The following is a 26413-nucleotide window of genomic DNA, read 5'->3' as shown; positions in this document are numbered from 1 at the left end:
AACTCAATTACCTTCCTATGATACAGGGGTGAACACAAACTATTAACTCAATTACCTTCCTATGATACAGGGGTGAACACAAACTATTAACTCAATTACCTTCCTACAATAGAAAAGTGAACGCAAACTTGCAAACAGCAACTACAGATATGCTATATCAAAACAATGGCAGAAGGAAAGTTAATCTCCATGCTAGTTTTGTAAGTATGGTGTCTATATTAGGACATATCAAGTCACAGTATATTACAGACTTAACAAATGGACTCGTCAAAGGAAGCAGTGTTTGAATCCAGTCTGTGAAAATGATTTATTTAAATATTATTCTGATATCATCATTACAATTACAAACTGTGTCAACGTTCCAGTACAGAAGCTTCACACACACTACCAGATCAAAAATAAAATTACAGTTCATAACATTTTCGACGGCTCAACAAACAGACAAGACTGCATGGAGATGAATCATGATAAGGAGACAATACATCTATGTGGAGCTGAAACAATGGATCAGAAAAAAAATAGTAAAAAATGATAGTGCTACTCAATTGTCATTGCATTGTACGGAAAATTCCCCGGTATGCCAAACAAAATCCAATTGATTTCAAAGTTTAACACACCATACAACTCCCAAAGTGGGCTCCAGAGTGGCGCAGCGGTGCTAGAAGCGTCACTACAGACCCTGGTTCGATCCCGGGCTGTATCACAACTGGCCGTGATCGGGGGTGCCCCTATGGCGGTGCACAATTAGGGGAGGGTTTGACAAATTATAATTTGTTCTTAACTGACATGCCTACTAAAATAAAAACAACTCTATGCACAATAACTTATTTTAACAATTTACACAGAAATTTGACAAAAACACATTTACTTGAAGAACAGTGGAGATGCAAAGTTTGGTTACTAAATGACGGCACCAACAGAACAAACCATCATCCAGTTACCATACTTTGCATCAGCACTGTTCTTTAAGTAAATGTATTAAGGTCAAGTTTTGAATGTAAAATGTTAAAAGTAGTCATTGTGGTTTCTTAAACTTTGATATCAATTGGATTTTGTTTGGCAAACATTTTAAAGTAAAAAAAATCTTGGCGTAATTCCTTCATGTGGGATTGCCCATATCTTGTTTGATGGCTGAGACTTTGTTGCTTGTAAGCCACCACAATTGTCAGACTTTGCAATTACCTTAATAAATGACTGTTGTCAATCCTTCAAATTAAATATATTCACTTTGCTTGACCCATAATACTTTGAAATGGTTCCATTTCTTGTTGACAAAATCCAGTGAGTAGAAGTACTGTAGGCCGTGCAACAGGTACGTTGCCATTGAAAGAGGTCCTCCGTAACTGATGGTGAATCCAACTGTCAATAAAGTTTTTTTTTAAGAATTGCGTAATTCCATTTCCTGTTGTTAGCAAATGAATAAATGACAACATTGTTACAAGTACAGAACATCACTTGTCTCTGCTTTTAGACATTTTGATTAAAAAACATGCTGATTATTTACTTTACAAGTTTTACAGATTTTTTAAATGTAAATTTTATACAGGGATTTGACAAACTGAAGGCATTCATTTAAAGATGCAGTTCGGGATCTTAAGCACTTACAAATTCATAACATATTCATCTGAATTGCAAAACAAAATTAAATATTTTTGCACAATGTAACATCATACGAAATGGATGACATAGTACAGAACTGTGCACAGTTTTCGGGGACCCGTTTTGGCTCGTGAACTTTCAAAAACGACTGTCTGAAATTATACAAAAGTTCTGGAGCGTCACTTTAACTGTGCACACAAATATGCTATCCATTTCACCAGTCCCCGGCTAGAGAACTTGTACGGTATAAACATTCTACTAGCAGATGTCAACCCTTCTTTTTCAAAACGGAACATTTAGGATTAATTTAAATACTTATGATGTTACTTTACTCAATGGACTTTAGCCTAGTATCGATTTGAGGTTGAGTGGCATGACACAGCCTTGCTAGACTGAGTTTTGTCATCCTGGCACCACTGGAACAGTGCAGATGAAATATATCGCCCACACATCTTGTACCCTGACAATACTTGCTGATCAGGATATGTCTCTAGGTGGATCCTGCGGTATGCTCTGTCAGCTAACTCAAATTCCTGAATCAATAGGTTTAGATCAGTCCTTCCCAAACTTGCCCCCCCCCCGTACTACAATTATATTATTATTATTAATTATTCCAATTATCAAAGCTGGATGATTAGTTGATTATTCAAATCAGCTGTGTAGTGCTAGGGACAACAATCCAAATGTGCACCCAGTTTGGGAAACCCTAGTTTAGATCCTCTCGCTGATCTCAGCAGTGCTGTGTACGGCAGACTGGACTATGTTAACTGTGGGAAAAGCCTATTGAGACTTTCAGCAAAATGGTGCTTCCTCGTGGCCCCTGGAATTTGTAGGTACTTCCAATACCTAGAATTATTCCATCTCAGTAAGTCATTATTTTAAACAGGATTTGAAGAAATGGACAGATGTTGTGTTGTGAATCTGGGTACGCCCAGATTGGAAATAAATTGGAACAATATGTGAGAGCACTAGGATACAGTATGAGCAAAGAGACCAATGTTGGTGAACGCCATATTGTATGGCCATAGCCAATGTCTTTGGTTGCATGATACATTTTTACAATGGAGACTCTCTTCAGTCTTTGGCTACCCTCTTCAACTAAACTGAATGGCAGATCTGAAGCATTGCTACCGCATCAATGAACAGTTCCACCCATTAAACCAGTACAGATGTATGATCTTAATATGATCACCCTGTAGCAGGGGAACTTACTACTTGTAGTGTAATTGAGGTTTTAAAAAGATTCAGAAATGTATATTTTACACTTTAAAAATGTCCATTAACTATAAACCACATAATAATTATAATTTCCTGCTGCTGAAATATTATTTTCCTGCTGTAGCAAACTGGCTCAAATTAAGATCCAGCATCTGTATTTATGGGGGAATATGTCCAAAAGGTCACTTTACGTAACAACAATGCAACATAACATCGATGCATCCATTTAGTTAATGGAAATTATTCGAAGTGGTGAATGTCTATGGAACAATGCAGAGATACTTAGAAAGCTCCCATTTCTATTAACAGTTTTGTATAACGGTAAAATCCATGTCGTCTGCTAACGTGTTCTGAACCAAGAGGTCGGATTGTCAAAGCGTTGTGTCAATGAACATGGTGAAGGGATAAGAGCGAGAGCGATTTAAAACCATTTCCTTAATCACAAGACCCATACAGTCTTTCTACGTCCTTACGTTTGTGTTACAGAGAAGAAACGTATCGTCTTGTCTCATTGGGGGAAATCATTGCACCATCAAACGGTATAAGATGTCGTCTTGGCTAATGTAAGATTCTTTACATAAAGATAGTGTCCCTGAACAGTAGGCTACAGCAGTACCTTGATACTCAGTCCTTTGTTTTCAGTGATGGTAGAACATTTAAATAGGAGAGCTGTACTGTACGTGAAGCATGACTATTAATGGCTTTGTACAATATTAGTGCAGGCCAATTTAAATGAATAGTCTGCTGGCACGGTCACATGATGAACATTGACATGTTCATGAATCATAATAGGAAATGATAAGGGAAGGAAAATAAGTATAATTGTAAACAGAAGAAATACCATGTAAAAAGTAAAGAAGGTGAGCATTAATGAGAAGTGATCTGTAATAACAACGGTCAAGAACTGTATTTGCAAGTTACACACATTATGGACGATAAAATAATTCATTGTCGAGTTGCCTTCATTTAGCAATCCGACTAGGCCTCTACATCATGTTGTTGTATTTGACTAGCTCTTTTGTTCTAAGAGGACTATGAATAGCCTTGCACGATGTAGTTTCATAATAGTGAAAACATAGCGAATGTTAGCTAAAACAACAGTTCCAGGTGTTTGAAATAAAACAATTATATATACTGATATTATATATACACAAATATAGATTTTTTTATTTTTATTTTTTTACTTTAAGCATTGACACCATAGATTCACTGCAGGAAACCCAAAATAAAGGTCTGTGAAAGATATTCCAAGGAGCCAATGTCAGTTTCCATTTTGTTTTTCGATTGTTGGGTGCATTGAAGAAACGTCGGCACAACAGGGAATCCCGCTGGTGGCCTTTGAGAAGGTGCCTCTTGTGTACAATGAGTAATAAGAATGCATTGGGTGCAGAGTAGTGGAAAATTAGGGCCAACTGTGTCGTCCGCTTGGTGGTAATAACAGGCCATTTTCTCCTTCGTTTCGAGAAGAGGGAGTGATACTCGGAGGAAAAGTCAGTCCTTGAAACTATAGCAAGGTATCCCTCATGAAGCCACAGGCAAGAATCAGGATGGCAAGTCCAAAGCTTGTAGCTATCCTCGTGCCTGTGAAAGAAGGAATATGGTCAACACATATACAGCGCTTATCTTGCATTCATTTTGTTTTTCACTGACAAAAACATTTATTGCTGTAATGTATGTATTTTGTAGCTATAAAGCTGTACATTGGGTGTGAGGTTGGTAGTCATCCATTGTTATATAGAATATGCATTAATTTCACGCAAAATATCTGCACAGTTGTTATCTTTAACAATGTATGCAAAAGCTATTACGACACTAGTCTGAAACATTATATACATTATGCACATACGGAATGATCTGCTTCTGAAATGAAATATGAAGGCTGGATAAGGCCACTAGCTTCCAAATGTGAGTAAATTCATTTAAATGTATTCAAATGAACACTCACTACACCAAACACCCACAACAACAAAAAACGAGGATAGAATCTTTACCCTAAAGTACAGGAAGTACAAACGGTCTTTGAACTAACGTGAAAGGATTTACATGGACAGCTACCATTGGCTGAATTTGTCAAGCTGCTGTCTGTTCTGAAGTCAGTTTCCACTGCATTTTGAGCAACCCACACTGTCTGACAACTGTGTGATGCGTGGCAGTCTTATGCAAATTTGGTTCATTTGTGTCTTCGGGGACATTGTCCTTGAATTGATAAGAGCAAAGCGCTTAGAGCACAGAAAAAAAGGCATCGAGGCATTTCGGTACTAAGGATAATGATGCAGAACTTATAGTACAGAAGGGAGAGATGGGAAGATATTCTGAATGGCAATGGTACATACTCTAGTGTATATTAAGCTTTTATTCTGTTAAATCACCCTGGAACACACAAACTAAAACTGGATCCAAGGTCCGAAAGGCATAAAAAGAAACAAGATGAACTTGTTCTTGTACCTGCCGAGACTGAAAAAAGTGTCCGGGAGGGAAAATAGCAAGAATGTAATCCTCCCGAAACAAGGCAGCGTTCAGGAAATGGAAAATGAAATATTCCCTAAATCATGATGACATTTACTGGATTTTGTCCGTCAGACCAAGCACAGCAATGTTCTAAGAGGAGAATTGTCAGGGGACATTTTGGTTCAGCTCAATATCAGGAGGAGGAAAAAGACGGAGGCCTGTGACCCGCTGTTCTTCCCTGCCAGATTTAATTTGGCCCGGGGTGATCAAGTGGACAGGAGTGCCACAGAGGAGCTAGGCCAAAACATCCGCCGCATGGAGAATCATTAATCAGCTCACAGCCTGGGAGGGTGGGCTACGCTGCACTGCCGGTGCAGACTGCACTGATGATGTGCAGTGAATATCTCACACCATCCACGCTAGCCCCACCTGAAAACATACTCATGCCACGGAATATAGCCTAAATGTCATTCTTAGATAAACAATAAAAAAAGTGCATCACATGAAAGTCTTAAAAAAACATGAATTGTCACAACCAAACTCTTGATTTAATAAATAAGGCTAAAACCGGGAGTGAGCACAAGTATAATACGACACCAAAGGACTGTTAATTTTACAATAACAGGACTTAAATGGCTTTAAGTTGCACAGAGTAAAGTCACCTGGTCTACTAGCAATCATTACAGTCTAACTGAGTCTCTAGTTTAATCAATATTTAGTCTAATGGAATGCAGGGCAGAGTGACCTCCCCACTGAGGGAGGGTGTATCACCCTGGCCTTATGCTGCTACCATAGGGATAGAGCTAATCTCCCATGGGCAGATTCTGCATGTAGGGCGGAGAATCACTGATTATATGGACCTATCGGGACTGGGAGGAGGTAGTGTTTTAACTGTCTTTTGGGGGGGGGGGACTTTGGCTGAGAGTTTCCTTTTGCGAGGGTGGAGACTTTGCAAACCGATAGAAATCTCAATTTCTTAAAAAGTATAGACCTAGAAGTTAATCACAAAACTGATCAAATTCCCAGAGATTAAAATTCTGGGTTAACTGAGATTAGGAGAGAGCTGGCCTTACGCCATCTATCTGCCTACACCATGGCGCTAGCTGTGGATGTGGCCTACTGAAATAAATGCAATAACAGTCTGATTTGTCTAGTAAATCCCTGCTGGGATTTGGTGATACCAGATGGCACTGCATCTAGGTGTCATTCACCCATTTCACAAATGTTCCCAGTTTTCAGTATTGTTCAACACTCAGCCATGTCGGATAGGACACAGGGGTATTCTATCTTATGAAAGTATACTGAACAAAAATATAAACGCTTGCTGGTCCCGTTTTTAATGAGCTGAAATAAAAGATCCCAGAAATTGTCCATATGCACAAAAAGCTTCTCTCAAATGTGTTTAAATCCCTGTTAATGAGCTTTTCTCCTTGTGCTGGGGACAAGAAAACTCCACTCTAAAATGTGCATTATTGTCACACAATGCCACAGATGTCTCAAGTTGATGGAGAGAGCAATTGGAATGCTGACTGCAGGAATATCCACCAGAGCGGTTGCCAAAGAATTTAATGTTCATTTCTTTACCACAAACTGCCTCCAATGTAATTTTAGAGAATATGGCAGAACATCCTACTGGCCTCACAACCACGGTACATGTGCAACCACGCCAGCCCAGGACCTCCACATCCAGTATGTCTGTCTGTAATAAAGCCCTTTTGAGGGGAAAAACTCACTCTGATTGGCTGGGCCTATCTCCTTAGTGGGTGGGTCTATGCCCTCCCAGGCCCACCCATGGCTGCCCCCCTGCCCAGTCATGTTAAATCCATAGATTAGGGCCTAATTAATTGATTTCAGTTGTCTGATTTCCTTCTATGAACTGTATCTCTGGAAAAACCTTTGAAATTGTTGCATGTTGCGTTTATATTTTTTGTTCAGCATAGTTCTTTTCCCACAACGGGTTGGCGACTTGCCACATAGTTTAAACAAAGTTGTGAAGGCCTTTTGGTACATCTCACTTCTGGGACATTCATTGTATTTTAATTAAGTGATCCATGAGCTTTGAAAAACCAACAATGCCAAAATAAATGTATGCAAACTGTGAGGTAACTAGACCTGACACATTAGCCTTCTCTGCACAGGCACGTAATGCAGACAACACTGCACTGAATTCCTACTCGGCTAACAATTGCCATGGTTTACAGGTACGGCAATGTGTAAAATCTTTGCAGCCTGGACTGAAATGCATACAGGCAAGAAGACACGCTGATGGACAGGTAGACAAACAGACAGACTGACATACAGGCAGAAAAAAAGAAAAAAAAAGATACAAAATAGATAGATGGATTGGCTGATGATCAAGTCCACTGAAATTCCATGAAACATGAAACAGCGAGTACCGGAAGCCAACGTAGCGGAACCCGACGAGACTCTTGCGGCGTTATCTCACCTGTACTATGTTTGATTGTCTCACCTGAACTCTGTTTGATTGTCTCACCTGAACTCTATTTGATTGTCTCACCTGAACTCTGTTTGATTGTCTCACCTGAACTCTGTTTGACTATCTCACCTGAACTCTGTTTGATTGTCTCACCTGAACTCTGTTTGATTGTCTCACCTAAACTCTGTTTGATTGTCTCACCTGAACTCTGTTTGACTATCTCACCTGAACTCTGTTTGATTGTCTCACCTGAACTCTGTTTGATTGTCTCACCTGAACTCTGTTTGATTGTCTCACCTGAACTCTGGTTGATTGTCTCACCTGAACTCTGTTTGATTGTCTCACCTGAACTCTGTTTGATTGTCTCACCTGAACACTGTTTGATTGTCTCACCTGAACTCTGTTATCTATCTTACCTGAACTCTGTTTGATTGTCTCACCTGAACTCTGGTTGATTGTCTCACCTGAACTCTGTTTGATTGTCTCACCTAAACTCTGTTTGATTGTCTCACCTGAACTCGGTTTAACTATCTCACCTGAACTCTGTTTGATTGTCTCACCTGAACTCTGTTTGATTGTCTCACCTGAACTCTGTTTGATTGTCTCACCTAAACTCTGTTTGATTGTCTCACCTGAACTCGGTTTAACTATCTCACCTGAACTCTGTTTGATTGTCTCACCTGAACTCTGTTTGATTGTCTTGGCTGACGATGTCTGAGAGCTGGAGGTAGAGCGAACCCTCAGGTCGGGGCTCATGCTGTCTTGTGCTGCTGTGGCGCCTGTCTTGCGTGGCTTCTTATCTGCTGTCAGGTGGGACAAGGGGGATGTCTTCTTGGCCAGCCTGATGCGGGGCCGGGTGCTGTTCACCTTCAGGTAGGCCTGGACCTTGTACTCCAGCAGCTCTCCGTAGTTAGCGTTGGTGACTCTGCACTCGTACAGGCCCTCGTCACTCTTCCCCACCCGGGAGATCTGCAGTTTGTGGGAGATGTCGTTTCCCTGTACCTTCACTGTCTGTAGGTAGATATAGAGATGTTCAACGAACAATGCAGGAGCAACCTACATCACAAAGCCACATGACTAGTGGTGCAGTACAGAGAACCATGTAATGACACAACAGTAACCCACAGTGATGGTTTTATATGTCCATACTTATGGAGTCATACTTATTCATACATACATACTTATGGAGTCATACTTATTCATACATACATACTTATGGTGTCCATATTCTACATCTGCCGTGCTTGCTGTTTGGGGTTTTAAGACTGGGTTTCTGTTGAAGCACTTTGTGACATCTGCTCATGTAAAAACATTTAATTTAATTTGATGTCTTAATATGGACACCATACACATTCTGTACATGCAGTAACTTACACTTATTTTAGTCCCTTCGTCGTCTGGATCCGGCTCTGGTATCACTTCCATCTAAGAAAACAGAGAAAACAAAAATACACCTAAAAAACAGGAACAAAGCTGACATTTGAAAAGTGGTCAGCAATGCATTATGGGTCTCTAAGAGTCTGCCATTCCAACAAATGTTCGAGGAGATATAATTTTATACAAGTTTAGCCTTCGCAGACACTCAAATATAACTAGTCAGACAGCCTCTGGCATTCCTTTAGTACGTTGCACTCAAAAGTATATTTTGTGTGTAAATGCAGTATCGTCATCCATGGACGACTATAAATGCTACATCGATAGCATCGATAGCTACATCGATAAGTAGTTAATCACACATGGAAGCAGCAAAAACATACCAATATCACCACAAAATATTGGCTAATATGAAGGAAAACCTTCTTCTTCTCCCCCCCCCCCCCCCCCCCATTCTGTACATTTAGAATGGGGACAAAGCTTTATGAAAAGAATCAATGAAATACAGTTACTTCGATATTCAGTCAAAAGAAACAGTATGAAACAGAATGTTTATACTCTTTGACAAATTGACAACTGACTGCAACAAATTTTTACTCAAAAATGACATTGAACTGGCAAAGGACTCTACATCATCATCTAAGAAAAGCCTAAGTTTTCTCGACATGCTGATGAGACATAATGAACTGTCTGTTGTCTTTATACACACAACAAACCTTTCAATAGGAGACTCTCAAATGAAGTGAAAACACAGAGACATCAAAAGAAAAGGGATACAGCTTCAGGTTGAACATGCCCACATTCTGGCACTGGTGGCTGTATTCTGGCACCACAGCAAACACTCAGCCCAAAGCCGACATCATGGACTGGGCATTGATTTTAGAGGGTATAATTTATTTAATCTTCATCGAAGGCCAAATTGACTTATTTCCGGGAAAGTGTGCTACTGACAGGCTTGAGCAGAGCAGCAGAGCCTCTTTCAAACCAGTCCATGAAAGAAACACCTTCAGAGGTTGAAATGTGTCGGCTTCACAAGAGACTTTTAAGGTGGAAAAGGTACAGGAGATACATAAGGAAACCTGAACTGAACGAGTTTTCTGTCAAGTATATAATGACTTTCGAGAAGCCACTACTTACAAAATACTTTTAAGGTCGAAAAGGTACAGGAGCTACATAAGAAGGCCTGAACAGGTCGAAAAGGTACAGGAGCTACATAAGGAAACCTGAACTGAGCGAGTTTTCTGTCAAGTATATAATGACTTTCGAGAAACCACTACTTACAAAATACTTTTAAGGTTGAAAAGGTACAGGAGCTACATAAGAAGACCTGAACAGGTCGAAAAGGTACAGGAGCTACATAAGGAAACCTGAACTAGCGAGTTTTCTGTCAAGTATATAATGACTTTCGAGAAGCCACTACTTACAAAAGCATACTTTCTTTCAACTGTGATCAAAACTATGAATAATAGACAATTGCGTACGATGATGTCAAGAGAATTGGTGGGGCCTCGGCATGGATTCGACTAAAAGTCCCCTATCTCAATATTTTCTTTAGAAAATGTCCCTTGATTAAACTATAGAGTCCATGTAGTGTCCATATAAGTCACCTGGGATGGATACTCTTATAAAAGATAGAAATCCACTCACATCTGTCCTGCTGGTTTCCCTCTATAGACAGAATAAGGTTGTAGAGTGGACGCACTGTAGAATGTGAACTAGTTCATCTAACCATCAATGACCAAAGACTAGGTTCAGCAGAAAAAGATTGGAGCCTGTCTCTCTAGTTCAGTCCTGGGTCACAGTTTTATAGGGTAATTTATCCCAATTGGGTCTAGTCAATTTACAGTGGCTTTGCGAACCATAAAAAAATGCTGGGCATTTAATTGTAGAACTCCATTAGTCATTTAGCCTTGTACAAATGCAATTAACTTAATTGTGACATAATGAATTTTTCGATTTTCATTCAGAATCCAGGGATTTATCATGAAGCGTAATAGACATTTATAGGCCACTTGCAGACTGGCATGGAAGTGTGTTGATTTCATGATGAGAGAAATCTATTAAAATGTACACAAGCGTTAGCCTATCCGTAGCTCGAGCGTAACAGAACAGCTTGTTTCCTCAAATGGGAAATAGACTCCCAGTCTTAGAATGCCTGTTTTCATCAATAATGATACCCTTTTGTCTACAAATGTGTTCTGTTTAATTTACAAGTGTTCTTTGGAGTGAATTAACGTCTTTTGACTGTGATGCAAAAGTTTGCAGTGATACTAAGAAACAAAAGCTCCATTATTTTCTCATTTATATTTCATTTTTCTATGCCTGGCTGCCTCTGAGCTCCACACACTCTCCGTTTCAATCTCTTGTCTCTTTATTACAAAAACCCTCCACCATCACACACTGCCATTCTTCATGCGAACTGAAATTGACTTCTTGTAAAATGTGTCCCGCAATTACTGTGCATAAAGCAAGTGGCCGCCCAGGTCCCTGCAACCAAATGAATGTCAAAAGAGAAGAATGGATGAATGTACATTGAGATATAGACCTAAATGTACAACACTTCCACCCTTCATTACAACCGTCTGACATATTTCATTATAATGAACTAGAGGCTGTTATAATTCTTAGGCAATTGTCTATAGACCCCCTGTGTTACATTTCATTAATTAGAAGCAATCAATAAGCAGCCTTGATTTAAAAACCAATCAAATCATACGATCAGCTGCAACAACAAGACTCACTCCCTCATCCTTCAAGAGCTGGGCCCTTGAGTTCAACACGTTATTCTCCTCTCACTGTCTGGAGAAGTGAGGAACAACACAATACACGTCCACTACAAAAGGCTGTCCAAGTCTACAACCAGATGAACAACAGTCAACTAGGATGTAGATTCACTTTCTGTAACACTTGACTTAAAGTCAACCCGGTTAGGGTTTAATAGCAGTCATTTGGTAACGCTGGACTTAAAGGCCAGTAAGCATTTCACAATAGCATTTACAGCTGCTTTATCCTGTGGACGTGACAGATTCATTTTGATTTGATTTGATTTGAAAAGTAGAAGCCCTGTGCACAGCAGTGTGTCTTCTTCAAGTTGGTTAGGAACAACTTGGAATCCAAATCACATGCAAAAACCACACACTTGGAAAGACAACAGTTGATCTTGATGCATTGTCTGAGGCTGTCCTAATATGGAAGTGTGCCAGTTTTACATTTGTTTTGGGAACTGCAAGTTAACTTTCTCTACAAAATCTCTGCCTCTTTAACAAGTCCTTCGTCATAACATCAAGTACCCAATAATAATGTTTGAGTGTGTTAAGCTGGAGTACATAAAATGCCATGCAGCCTTGTAAGTGCTCGCTAATTACAAAGCTCACTGACTCTTGAGTGGGCGCTCAAGACGTTATGGTGCGAGATCTGCTGTTAATGTTAATTATGGCCACTGCAATCATGTTCTTGAGTTCTTCTCAAATGGAAAAAAGCTGGACGGGCTCCACTGTCATTGGTCAAGTGTCCGATGATGCAACGGTAATTACATGTACAATAGATAAACTGTAGCATCTCCCAATATGAAAGAGAGTGTAGGACTTGGTTTCAGTCGGCTAAACAGCTCTCCAAGTGTACATAGGTTTTAACTGACAGAACAAAATGTAATTTAAAATGAGTTTTGGAAAATACTGCTGTACGTGATCGCATTTCATACATTTTTGGTGTACTGCTTGCATTAAATCTGTATAAGTTATCACCTCTTTCCATTTGAGAAGAACTCAAGGGGTGGCAGGTAGCCCAGTGGTTAGAGCGTTGGGCGAGGAACCCGAAAGGTTGCTGAATCAAATCCCCGAGCTGACAAGGTAAAAAAAATATGTTGTTCCTCCCCTGAACAAGGCAATTAACCCACTTTTCCCCGGTAGGCTGTGATTGTAAATAAGAATTTGTTCTTATCTGACTTGCCCGGTTAAATAAAATATCACTGCACAGGACTTGTGAAATTAGTGACTTTGAGATTAATAGTGTAAAGTAACAATCTGAGCATTTTAGAGGGCACACAAGTAAATGTGATTTTTAAAAAGCAAGAGGAAGGAACTCCTACTCAGCCCTTTAGAAGTTCCCAGTGTGGAAACAGGAGACACGATTCCGTTTAAAAGAGCTTCTAAAAATGGCTTCAAAGCCACGTGCGGCTCCCTAGTCTCCTCTAGCACCACACCACCTTGGCAACTAAATAAGTGAAGTATGAGACCACGGTGGTTTTTCAAGTATATTATCAAACCTCTCAGTCAAATCAGCAATTCCATCATATAGAAGTCCAATCAGTTCCCATACAAGTGAAGGTACAGAGGAATTTCTCCAATCTTTGATGTTTCTCACAGATGTTGAGTTATCCTCTTGTTAGTGCCATCATAGATCACTCCCCACACACCGAACGCACAACAAACTACTGACAATGAACATGTCAACGTATGAACAGAGAATGGGACACAATGTCTCAAAAAGAGATAGCTGTAGGTTAACTTAAACAAATGTTTACTGGAGAATATTGAAAGTCAATTGATTGGGCAGTTTTATGTTCAGTCTGGCAGTCCTATCCCTCTCTGACACAGAGGAAAGGAAGAGCTGGTATGTAACAAATGAGGAGACTGAGACAGAGGAAGACAATATGAAGTGTCAATGTAAAGTAGGCGATTATGAAAAATGGTGAAGTGCTGTGGAAAACAACTGAAGCATGTTTAATACAGTAGAATCATTATGAGAATTGAATGACAAAGTACCATGGGAATACATTCATTAATCAAGGTTCATGAAGGGGGTTTGACAATCACATCTGATGCACAAGCACGTCCTATTTTCAACGTGAAACTGGTCCACAGTAAATTAAATATTTCAAATCCCTTTTCAATCTCTCTGTTTTTTGCATTTCTTTCGCTGAATCAATAGTTTAATTGTGACTTCCTTCCTCTCTTCTCCTCTTCTTGTTCATCAGAGATATTCTGAGAAACAAGGTGGAGGTGAGACACAACAGTTCAGTTCCAAGGAGGCAGCACCAACATCCTCTACCATCAATGCCATCTCTGTTTAAATGTTTAGGGAAAATGCACGTTGTAGAAAAGCATTGGCCTTTCAGAATCGGCAGAGGCTGTGTGCTATGACTCACAGTGGAGTAAAAGAGAGGAAATTAAAGTAAGCAAACAGAAATAATAGTTCAAGGAACAAAAAAATCAGGAAGATAAACAACTTACAAAATAACTTAGAGAACACCTCCATATTCCCATGGAGAGATGTTGAAAGAAAACTTTTTCTACCTTTTCTATATACTATAGGTCTCTTCACTGATGTTGTTAATGTCTCTGGGCAAGAAGTGCCTACGCATGGAAACACACTTACTGTTTATAGAACAAAACAATACATTATTCACATTCATGTTGAATAATCACTGTAATTATGAAGCTAACTTTAATATGCACAGTCTAATAAGAGTCACTTTATGCTATTATCCAATTTGATGGAAGTAAATTAGCACATCAATTAACATCTTAAAAACCTCTTGAGGTATTTAAGTCAAAATCATTGGCGGATGACAGATCTTGTGATAACATATCCTTTTTTTAGGATTTATTTGATTCTCAATGCAACACACCCCTTTTAGGCAATGGAAAATTGAGAGAGAGAGAGAGAGAGAGAGAGAGAGAGAGAGAGAGAGAGAGAGAGAGAGAGAGAGAGAGAGATAATAAAAGTACACTAAAAAAGTACACTTCCTGGATCTGATAATAATCATTTTGATTGAAACTCCCCTCGAAGGGATTGATAGAATCATATTGAATGGAATCAAATTGAAGAGATTCCAGTTGGAAACAAATACACCCATTTCCCTCAAAGATGCCAATAACACACTGTCACACCCTGACCATAGTTTGCTTTGTATGTTTCTATGTTTTGTTTGGTCAGGGTGTGATCTGAGTGGGCATTCTATGTTACATGTCTAGTTTGTCTATTTCTATGTTTGGCCTGATATGATTCTCAATCAGAGGCAGGTGTTAGTCATTGTCTCTGATTGGGAACCATATTTAGGTAGCCTGTTTGGTGTTGGGTTTTGTGGGTGATTGTTCCTGTTTCTGTGTTTGCACCAGATAGGGCTGTTTTTTTTTTTTTTTTTTATTTATTTTTTTTTTTTAGGTTTTCTCACGTTTATTGTTTTGTTAGTCTATTCATGTATAGTTTCTTGATTAAAGAACCATGAATAGAAACCACGCTGCATTTTGGTCCGCCTCTCCTTCGACTCAAGAAAACCGTTACACACGTTAATTTTTTTGCTGAGTTTATATGTGGATATGCCCCACTCATTGGTTGGCTTTACATGAAACAAAACAGTGTAAGTGACAGGATATAGCGTCACTTACACATATCCTGTCACTTACACTGTACAGGATTGCAACAACAACTGCCCGAGGTACACCAGGAATGCACAATCCCTCCATCAGTGCTCAGACTGTCCGCAATAGGCTGAGAGAGGCTGGACTGAGGGCTTGTAGGCTTGTTGTAAGGCAGGTCCTCACCAGACATCACCGGCAACAACGTCGCCTATGGGCACAAACCCACCGTCGCTGGACCAGACGGGACTGGCATAAATTGCTCTTGCCTGACGAGTTGCGGATTTCTCTCACCAGGGTTGATGGTCGGATTCATGTTCATCATCGAAGGAATGAGCGTTACACCGAGGCCTGTACTTTGGAGCGGGATCGATTTGGAGATGGAGGGTCCGTCATGGTCTGGGGTGGTGTGTAACAGCATCAACGGACTGAGCTTGTTGTCATTGCAGGCAATCTCAACTCTGCGTTACAGGGAAGACATCCTCCTCCGTCATGTAGTACCCTTCCTGCAGGCTCATCCTGACATGATCTTCCAGCATGACAATGCCACCAGCCAAACTGCTCGTTGTGTGCGTGATTTCCTGCAAGACAGGATGTCTGTCACCTTTTAGATCGGAGGGTGAGGGCTAGGGCCATTCCCCCCAGAAATGTCCGGGAACTTGCAGGTGCCTTGATGGAAGAGTCGGGTAACATCTCACAGCAAGAACTGGAAAATCTGGTGCAGTCCATGAGGAGGAGATGCACTGCAGTACTTAATGCAGCTGGTGGCCACACCAGATACTGACTGTTACTTTTGATTTTGACCCCCCCTCGTTCAGGGAAACAATATTGCATTTCTGTTAGTCACATGTCTGTGGAACTTGTTCAGTTTATGTCTCAGTTGGTGAATCTTGTTATGTTCATAGAAATATTTACACGTGTTAATTTTCCCAAAAATAAAAGCAGTTGGCAACGTTTCTTTTTTTTGCTGAGTTTAGAATGTGTAAAAACCCATTACACAACAACATGCCATAACCTGTCATCATATCTCTCACCGTAATGGTGTTGAGGCAACATATTGTCAGTAAGAGCAGCAGGGGTGCATGGATGATTGATACCTCTAGCCCTCAAATATATAGATAGCTGGTCTGCTCTATGATAGACAGCCTGAAATGACTTGTTTCACTCACGGAAAGTGGTTTCTCTCTTCTCCCACCTGAGAGCAAGGAAACCCAAGATTTCTTCTCCAAAGTAGATATTTACATTGCTGAGACATTGACCCTGCATTTCAGACAGCTAAGAAAACCCCAACTGTGTCCTTGTGAACAGATACAGTATGGTCTTGATGTATGTCTGTTGAGCAAACAAAAACACCACAACTTTCCAAGGCAGAGAACATTTAAGTGACGAAGCAGCAGGGGTGGAACTTAGGCTAGCACATGGCCGACATTGAGAGTGTTAACCCTCTCAAGGCTGTCGGCCCAGACTGCATCCCAAGCCGCATCCTCAGAGCATGCGCAGACCAGCTTGCTGGAGTGTTTGAACACCCGAGCCACTGCCTGTTCACCCCGCTATCAAATCAAATCATCCAGAAGGTGAGGTCAGTACAGGTACATCAAAGCTGGGACAGAGAGACTGAAAAACAGCTTCTATCTCAAGGCCATCAGACTGTTAAATAACCATCACTAGCCGGCTACCACCCGGCTACTCAACCCTGCACCTTAGAGGCTCCTGCCCTATATACATAGACATGGAATCACTGGCCACGTTAATAATGGAACACCAGTCACTTTAATATTGTTTACATACTGCTTTACTCATCTCATATGTGTATACTTTATTCTGTTCTACTGTATTTTAGTCAATGCCACTCTGACATTGCTCATCCTAATATTTATACATTTCTTAATTCCATTGTTATACTTTTAGATTTGTTTGCATTGTTGTGAATTGTTATATACTCCTGCAATGTTGGCGCTAGGAACACAATTTCACATCTGCAAAAAAATGTGTATGTGGCCAATAACATTTGATTTGATGTTAAAAATCGGTAAAGTTAGATTTTCATATCAACACATAACCTTCAATTAATTTTCATCTTTTACGAAAATTTAAAGAAACCAATAAATACACTTAATAACTTTTTATTTTGCTAATTATCTTTCTCAAAAACGTTTGTATATTATCCCATACCAAAATCATTATTCTTCATTGTTTGTTCCCAATATTTTACAGTTACCCTGTGACCCCACTAGTGGCCGTGACCCCGACTTTAAATACCACAGCACTGGCTCAAGGATAGTAATTTTCAGACAGAGTTATTAGAAAATGTGCCAAACTAGAGATGCCTTTTCCATTTTCGTGTAGCAGACCCAAGCTAGTAGAAATTGTAGACTACGAGCCTGGATGGCCAGTGTCAAAAATAATTACAATTACTCCTTAAGTCGTTTTGTGGACTATCTGTACTTTAGTTTACTATTTATATTTTAGAAAATGTTTATTTTTACTTCACTACATTCCTAAAGAAAATAATATACGTTTTACTCCATACATTTTCCCTGACACCCAAAGTACTTGTTACATTTTGAATGCTTAGCAGGACAGGAAAATGGTCCAATTCACACACTTATCAAGATAACATCCCTGGTCCTCCCTACTACCTCTGATCTGGAGGACTCACGAAACAGAGAACATCCCTGGTCATCCCTACTGCCTCTGATCTGGAGGACTCACGAAACAGAGAACATCCCTGGTCATCCCTACTGCCTCTGATCTGGAGGACTCACGAAACAGAGAACATCCCTGGTCATCCCTACTACCTCTGATCTGGAGGACTCACGAAACAGAGAACATCCCTGGCCATCCCTACTGCCTCTGATCTGGAGGACTCACGAAACAGAGAACATCCCTGGTCATCCCTACTGTCTCTAATCTGGCGGACTCACTAAACAGAGAACATCCCTGGTCATCCCTACTGCCTCTGATCTGGAGAACTCACTAAACACAAATGCTTTGTTTGTAAATGATGTCTAAGTGTTGGAGTGTGCCTCTGGCCATCTGTTAAAAGAATAATAAAACAAGAACAATCGTGCTTTTTGGTTTGCTTAATATAAGGAATATTACATCATTAATACTAAAGGTACATGAAAAGTTGATTGTCAACAAAATGGACGAATGAAACACACACCAAAAGATACTAGTATGTGGTGGAATTTTTCTTTAAGTATAATTAAAACCAAATACTTTTAGACTTTTACTCAAGTAGTATTTTACTGGGTAACTTTTTACTTTTACTTGAGTAATTTTCTATTAAGGTATCTTTACTTTTACTCAAGTATGAATTTGGGTACTTTATCCACCGCTGTTATGTTCTATCACTGAGAAACGGTTTTCTGCTGAATACATCCTCTGCCTTTTTTCTCTGTCAGACTTAAAACGCGTCTCACAAAACGAGGCTGCGTACCCTTGAAATGCTTGATATCAAAATGTGTGTCTCGGTCATAATCCGTCAGTAAATACATTTTCCCTGGGAGTCCTAATTAGGCACTTAATTCCAAACTCTTGTTGCTCACTCATCTCCAAAGGCACCATGGAAAATTGCACTCAATATGAGTCCAACTGTTCAGCAGGAAGCTCAAAACAACTAACTGCTGTTTCATCTAGGCGATTTCTGACTACATTTACCATGGTAACCTGGTTGGCAGCGTGGTTACAGGTGGGTAGCAACACAGTACAGTCTGATGTTAGTCAGTCAAGGTGGAGGGACTGTCAGAGGGGATGTGAATTGAATTTTGACCTGTGTAACCCTCCAGTCCAAGCTCAGCTAAGTATTTATACTCTTGGACGTTTCCTGTTCATCACAAAGGACACAATGGTCCAGTCGCTGATAGCTGTTATGTTCATTTTGTGCCCTGCACCCTGTCCATTAGAGTTAAGTCAGTACAGGTGTGAGTCATACACATTAACAAGGCACAGACAATCACATTTTTTGACTTAACAAAGTATACCAAGGAAGTCAGGAAATGGGCGTTTGATGCGATCTGACCTAAACAATTGAGGGCACAACTGATACGAGGATTATTGACAGCGACAATATATGATTACATATCACAGTGTGATCAGTGCCATACTGTTCTGCTAGACCATACATTACTGTGGTATACCCCAAACCAATTAAAGGATGAATCAATGGCCTGAATCAAAACTGTGTGACAGCTGCATTATCTCAGAATACAGGATCTCTCTCTCTCTCTCTCTCTCTCTCTCTCTCTCTCTCTTCTTCCATGTTCATTTGAAGCTGATAGGGGGTAAGAATGAGAGAGAGATAGAGACAGAGTGAGAGAGAGAGCGATATATATATGTGTAATGCATGGTCTCTCCCTCTCTCTCTCTCCTATACAGTATATATATATATATATATATATATATATATATATATATATATATATATATAGGAGAGAGAGGGAGAGGGAGAGAGAGATAGAGAGAGAAAGGTCTGGGAGTGTTGCAGCGGGAGGCTGGCACAGTGGCAAGGTCAATGTCATCCCACACATCAAGGGGATTGGTCACGTTTAATCTAATCAACGACTTTCATATGCAGGCACTCACTTATCTGACGCTTCTGTCAGATGTCCACAAGTTTCATCTGGAAAACTCCACAATGGGCTCTTCATCCCATTACAGTTGTGGAACAGCCAGCCTGATACCACTGGACCACAGTGGGTCACACCTTGAAGTGGAGATATCACTAAAATCTCTCAGTAGGGGGAGAATTGCTGGATTCCTGAAGCATCTCAGAGTAGGAGTGCTGATCTAGGATCAGGTCCACCCTTGTGAATGTTATAGGACTCATTAATAATCTAAAAAGACAAACTGATCTTAGAACAGCACTCAAAGGTGTACTTACCCCTACTTCACTTTTAGATCTCCTACTGCAGAAAGGCCTCATGATTAATAACTTCCCCCAGTAAATGTCATTACAATAAAATGTACTTTCAAATTAAAATTGGACCGAATCCCTTTAGATTTTCCACTCGGCACGAGGTAACAAATACATTTAGGTCAGGTGCCTACAACACTTTCCTCAAGTGAAGAGACCGCCGGTTGTTACAGGCCACTGCTCAGTGTGTAATCTACATAATTCCATTTAATACGATTCTTAGAAGTGTTCCACGAGACTTTTAATATATTACTCCAGCAATATTGTTATTTCCTAACTTAGTTTGGTGTGTGTTTATCGCATAAGTTAATTGGTTCATTGTATTAAGGCCTACACCTACACATCATATCATCGGTACAATGATAAGAATAAATATTATTAAAAGTTACAATAAAGACCAGCAGAAGGGCACTTAGGAACACCTGCTCTTTCCATGACAGACAGCCTAGGTGAATCCAGGTAAATGATCCCTTATTGATGTCACCTGTTAAATCCACTTCAATCAGTGTAGATGAAGGTGGAGGAGTCAGGTTAAAGAAGGATTTTTTTTTTTTAAACTTCATTGTGTATGTGTACCATTCAGAGAATGTATGGGCAAGAGTTAAGTGCTTTTGAAGAGGGTATGGTAGTAGGTGCAAGGCACACCGGTTTGTGTCAAGAACTGCAACGCTGCTGGGTCTTTCACACTCAGTTTCCCGTATGTGTCAAGAATGTTCCACCACCCAAAGGACATCCAGCCAACTGGACACAACAGTGGGAAGTGTTGGAGTCAACATGGGTCAGCATGTGGATCGCTTTCAACACTATGCAGAGTCCATGCCGCAATGAATTCAGGCCTGAAGGGGGGGGGATGCAAGTCAGTATTACAAAGGTGTTCTTAATATTTTGTACACTCAGTGTATATCAAGATGTCCTTTCGAAGCAGACTTATGACTGACATCTCAAAGCCATATGAATGTACAGAACTAGCCATTTCAAAAAGCATGTCATATGAGAAGGACACTTGCTTTAATATTGATCTATGCAGTGGACAACAACAAAAAACACATCTCCTCGCGCATCGATTCTCATTGTGATTCTGTCACACTGCAGTTCTGGAGCCTATATAACTGTAAACCTCCATATTTGCCGTCTTCCTGTAATCCTCCCTGGAACCAAGCATCCTGGGCAGCCAATCATCTGAATCCGTGTTTAATTTCCTGTCCCGATACATACGAGCCCTTCTCTGCCTGTCCTTTCTATCGTCGTAGACAATCTGGATCTGAGTGAGAGACATCGCTCAGTGTTGCGGATGTTTCAAATGGCCATAAGGGGGTCACAGGCAGAATGTCAACATAACTGCAGGGGTTCTTGTCTTTGTCGGATTAAATCATCTCTGGAACTTAAAAGGATGAGGTGTTTGTTGTTGTCCCTTGGACAATATGTGTTGTAGTGATGCTTGCAACTTTTTGTCACTTGTCATGTCAGATCCAACGGCTCAGCGACATCAGTTAGTCAAGTATGAGTGTACACACACACGCACACACACACGCGCACGCACGCACACACACACACACACACACACACACACACGCACACACACACGCACGCACACACACGCACACATGCATGCACGCACACACACACGCACGCACGCATGCACGCACACACACACACACACACACACACACACACACACACACACACACACACACATACACCTGCAGCCGATGTTTCCCCCTTCCTTTCGTCTCCCGTTGATTTGGTGGATCAATTGCTAGTCATTCTCTGACTGTGCCCAATCTCTTCCAAAAAGTCAGATTGTGTTTTGATCCAGTACATTGAATTGGAGGATGCTGGCTGTGCATGCCAGACAACGCCTTCTCGAGCTCATGTTTAGTCAGAGGTGCCTCGTGCTTGGAGAATTGTCTTTCTCCTTTCTGACCAAATCTGTCCGTAAACACATCCCTCTCTGTGCTATATATTTCTTCCTACAAATCACCTCTGTTTGGCGTCTTTGGACCAAAGCCCCTTGGACACTGCTCAGAGCCATGCAACCAATGTATATAGCACTCAATAAGCATACCTATTGATATGAGTACTGAGTTTCAGCAGGGAATTCTCTGAAGGGATGTTGAAAACAAGATGGCTGTTATATCCTCTAACTTGCCCAATGGCACCTCTAGATGGTCTAATTAATCTGGCCTAACACATGGCAGGTTTACACAGGAGACATCCTCACACTCTTGGACTGTCTGTCACACTAGTTAGTTACTGTGATCCCCCCCCCACCCCCCGGTGGCTCACAAGGCCCGCCCGAGGGGCCCTGAGTGAAAGATAAAATTGTGTCATGTTGACAACAAAAAAAGTACTGAGAGGAAACGATTACAGTACAATAGTTGTAGCAAAGTATTTTTAGAGTATCTGTAAAGTATCCGCTTCGCAACACCAATTGGGACCGGACCACACCAGCCATGAGGATAAGTATCTAATGGGAACTCTGTGTTGAAAGCCTCTGTTTCAATTAATCTTTTGGAGGACATTTTGCAACTATTACCTGCAATACCCCCCCCCCCCCCCATCATTGACTGATTGGTCCAGTAATGATAATACTTAGCAAGAACCATCCCACAGCGTTGTTATTTCCCAGGAGCCCTTGCAAACTTATCGCTCCATAACTTCTCCATGTTCTCTCACCCATCTCTTTACCAAGCTTCCCTTCAAATTAATTGACTCCTACCTAAGTCACTCATGGCCCAATAATTGAGTCATTCCAAATGAGAAATCAGTAATGTTATTGACACACTGCAATAAGGGCTCTCCATTAGGTTGAAGTAACAGGAAAAAAGACAAGCTGATGGAATACAGGACATTAGGTTGAAGTAGCAGGAGATACAGGACATTATGTTGAAGTAGCAGAGGATACAGGACATTATGTTGAAGTAGCAGGGGAAAAGACAAGCTGATGGAATACAGGACATTATGTTGAAGTAGCAGGGGATATAGGACATTATGTTGAAGTATCAGGGGATACAGGACATTATTTTGAAGTAGCAGGCGATACAGGACGTTATGTTGAAGTAGCAGGCGATACAGGACATTATGTTGAAGTAGCAGGGGATAGAGGACATTATGTTGAAGTAGTAGGGATACAGGACATTATGTTGAAGTAGCAGGGGATACAGTACATTATGTTGAAGTAGCAGGGGATACAGGACATTATGTTGAAGTAGCAGGGGATACAGGACATTATGTTGAAGTAGCAGGCGATACAGGACATTATGTTGAAGTAGCAGAGGATACAGGACATTATGTTGAAGTAGCAGGGGAAAAGACAAGCTGATGGGATACAGGACATTATGTTGAAGTAGAAGGGGATACAGGACATTATGTTGAATTGGCAGGGGAAAAGACAAGCTGATGGAATACAGGACATTATGTTGAAGTAGCGGTCGATACAGGACATTATGTTGACGTAGCAGGAGATACAGGACATTATGTTGAAGTAGCAGGGGATACAGGACATTATGTTGAAGTAGCAGGCGATACAGGACGTTATGTTGAAGTAGAAGGCGATACAGGACATTATGTTGAAGTAGCAGGGGATACAGGACATTATGTTGAAGTAGCAGGGGATACAGTACATTATGTTGAAGTAGCAGGGGATACAGGACATTATGTTGAAGTAGCAGGGGATACAGGACATTATGTTGAAGTAGCAGGCGATACAGGACATTATGTTGAAGTAGCAGGGGATACAGGACATTATGTTGAAGTAGCAGGGAAAAGACAAGCTGATGGGACACAGGACATTGTGTTGAAGTAGCAGGGGATACAGGACATTATGTTGAAGTAGCAGGGGAAAAGACAAGCTGATGGGATACAGGACATTATGTTGAAGTAGCAGGGGATACAGGACATTATGTTGAAGTAGCAGGGGATACAGGACAGTATGTTGAAGTAGCAGGAGATACAGGACATTATGTTGAAGTAGCAGGAGATACCGGACATTATGTTGAAGTAGCAGGAGATACAGGACATTATGTTGAAGTAGCAGGAGATACAGGACATTATGTTGAAGTAGCAGGGGATAGAGGACATTATGTTGAAGTAGCAGGGGATACAGGACATTATGTTGAAGTAGGAGGAGATACAGGACATTATGTTGAAGTAGCAGGGGAAAAGACAAGCTGATGGGATACAGGACATTATGTTGAAGTAGAAGGGGATACAGGACATTATGTTGAAGTAGCAGGGGAAAAGACAAGCTGATGGGATACAGGACATTATGTTGAAGTAGCAGGGGAAAAGACACGCTGATAGGATACAGGACATTATGTTGAAGTAGAAGGGGATACAGGACATTATGTTGAAGTAGCAGGGGAAAAGACAAGCTGATGGGATACAGGACATTATGTTGAAGTAGCAGGGGAAAAGACACGCTGATAGGATACAGGACATTATGTTGAAGTAGCAGGGGAGACAGGACATTATGTTGAAGTAGCAGGGGAAAAGACAAGCTGATGGGATACAGGACATTATGTTGAAGTAGCAGGGGATACAGGACATTATGTTGAAGTAGCAGGGGATACAGGACATTATGTTGAAGTAGCAGGGGAAAAGACAAGCTGATGGGATACAGGACATTATGTTGAAGAAGCAGGGGATACAGGACATTATGTTGAAGTAGCAGGGGATACAGGACAGTATGTTGAAGTAGCAGGGGATACAGGACATTATGTTGAAGTAGCAGGGGATACAGGACATTATGTTGAAGTAGCAGGGGATACAGGACATTATGTTGAAGTAGCAGGGGATACAGGACATTATGTTGAAGTAGCAGGGGATACAGGACATTATGTTGAAGTAGCAGGAGATACAGGACATTATGTTGAAGTAGCAGGAGATACAGGACATTATGTTGAAGTAGCAGGAGATACAGGACATGATGTTGAAGTAGCAGGAGATACAGGACATTATGTTGAAGTAGCAGGGGAAAAGGACAAGTGAATAGAAAGCAGGACATAACCTATATGCACTATGGCCAGGCAGGCAGCCTAGCGGTTAGAGCATTGGGCCAGTAACCCGAAAGCTCCTAGTTTGAATCGCCGAGCCGACAAAGTGAAAAATCTGTCGATGTGCCCTTAAAGCAAAGCACTTCATCCTAATTGCTCCCACTGTCGCAACTGATAACTGCTGACCATGACCCCGTTCTCAGTGGGAGTTGGGATGTGGAAAGAAGCACATTTTCAAACAAGACAAATATTTAAAAAACTCACCAAATGTATTACTTTATTATACTATATGTTCCCCACCACTGACATCTTGGTCATTTGATCCTGGAAACATTTTATCCATTAGAGCTGTGTGTCTGTCTCATAATGAGACCGTAGTCGATGGGAGGCTGTGCATTGTATTGGCTATGAATGTAATCACATTATGTGGACAACCCTTCAAAAACTAGAGGATTCGGCTATTTCAGCCACACATTTTGCTGACGGGTGTATAAAATCAAGCACACAGCCATGTAATCTCCATAGACACACATTGGCAGTAGAATGACCTTAATGAAATGCTCAGTGACATTCATTGTGGCACCGTCATAGGATGCCACCTTTCCAACAATTCAGTTCGTAAAATGTCTGCCCTGCTAGAGCTGTCCCAGTCAACTGTAAGTGCTGTTATTGTGAAATGGAAATGTCTAGGAGCAACAACGGCTCAGATGCTAAGTGGTAGGCCACACAAGCTCACAGAAAGGGAGTGTTGAAGCGAATAACTCGTAAAAATCATCGGTCCTCGGTTGCAACGCACTACCAAGTTCCAAACTGCCTCTAGAAGCAACGTCCGCACAAGAACTGTTCGTCGGGAGCTTCATGAAATGGGTTTCCATGGCCAAACAGCAGCACACAAGCCAAAGATCACCATGCGCAATGCCAAACATCGGCTGGAGTGGTGTAAAGCTCTCCGCCATTGGACTCTGGAGCAGTGAAAATGCGTTCTTTGGTGTGATGAATCGCGCCTCACCATCTGGCAGTCCGACGGACAAATCTGGGTTTGGAGAACACTACTTGCCCGAATGCA

The 26413-nt window shown here is 40.9% G+C and overlaps 1 protein-coding gene across 1 annotated transcript in view; it reads right to left on the bottom strand.

Annotated features, from left to right (window-relative positions):
- Positions 1 to 282: 282 nt before the first annotated feature.
- The window catches only part of LOC139420601 (V-set and transmembrane domain-containing protein 2A-like), a 32531-nt gene continuing 6400 nt past the window's right edge, over positions 283 to 26413 (bottom strand). Inside the window, exons 3-5 of the mRNA XM_071170792.1 lie at positions 9077 to 9127; positions 8383 to 8713; positions 283 to 4398 (exon numbers count right to left, since the gene is read on the bottom strand). Coding sequence (XP_071026893.1) covers positions 4322 to 4398; positions 8383 to 8713; positions 9077 to 9127 — 459 coding nt within the window. The 3' untranslated portion in view covers positions 283 to 4321. The remainder of the gene's footprint in view (positions 4399 to 8382; positions 8714 to 9076; positions 9128 to 26413) is intronic.

Source organism: Oncorhynchus clarkii, chromosome 11, assembly GCF_045791955.1.
Source record: "Oncorhynchus clarkii lewisi isolate Uvic-CL-2024 chromosome 11, UVic_Ocla_1.0, whole genome shotgun sequence".
Taxonomy (NCBI): domain Eukaryota; kingdom Metazoa; phylum Chordata; class Actinopteri; order Salmoniformes; family Salmonidae; genus Oncorhynchus; species Oncorhynchus clarkii.
This window is presented reverse-complemented; position numbering and strand designations above follow the sequence as displayed.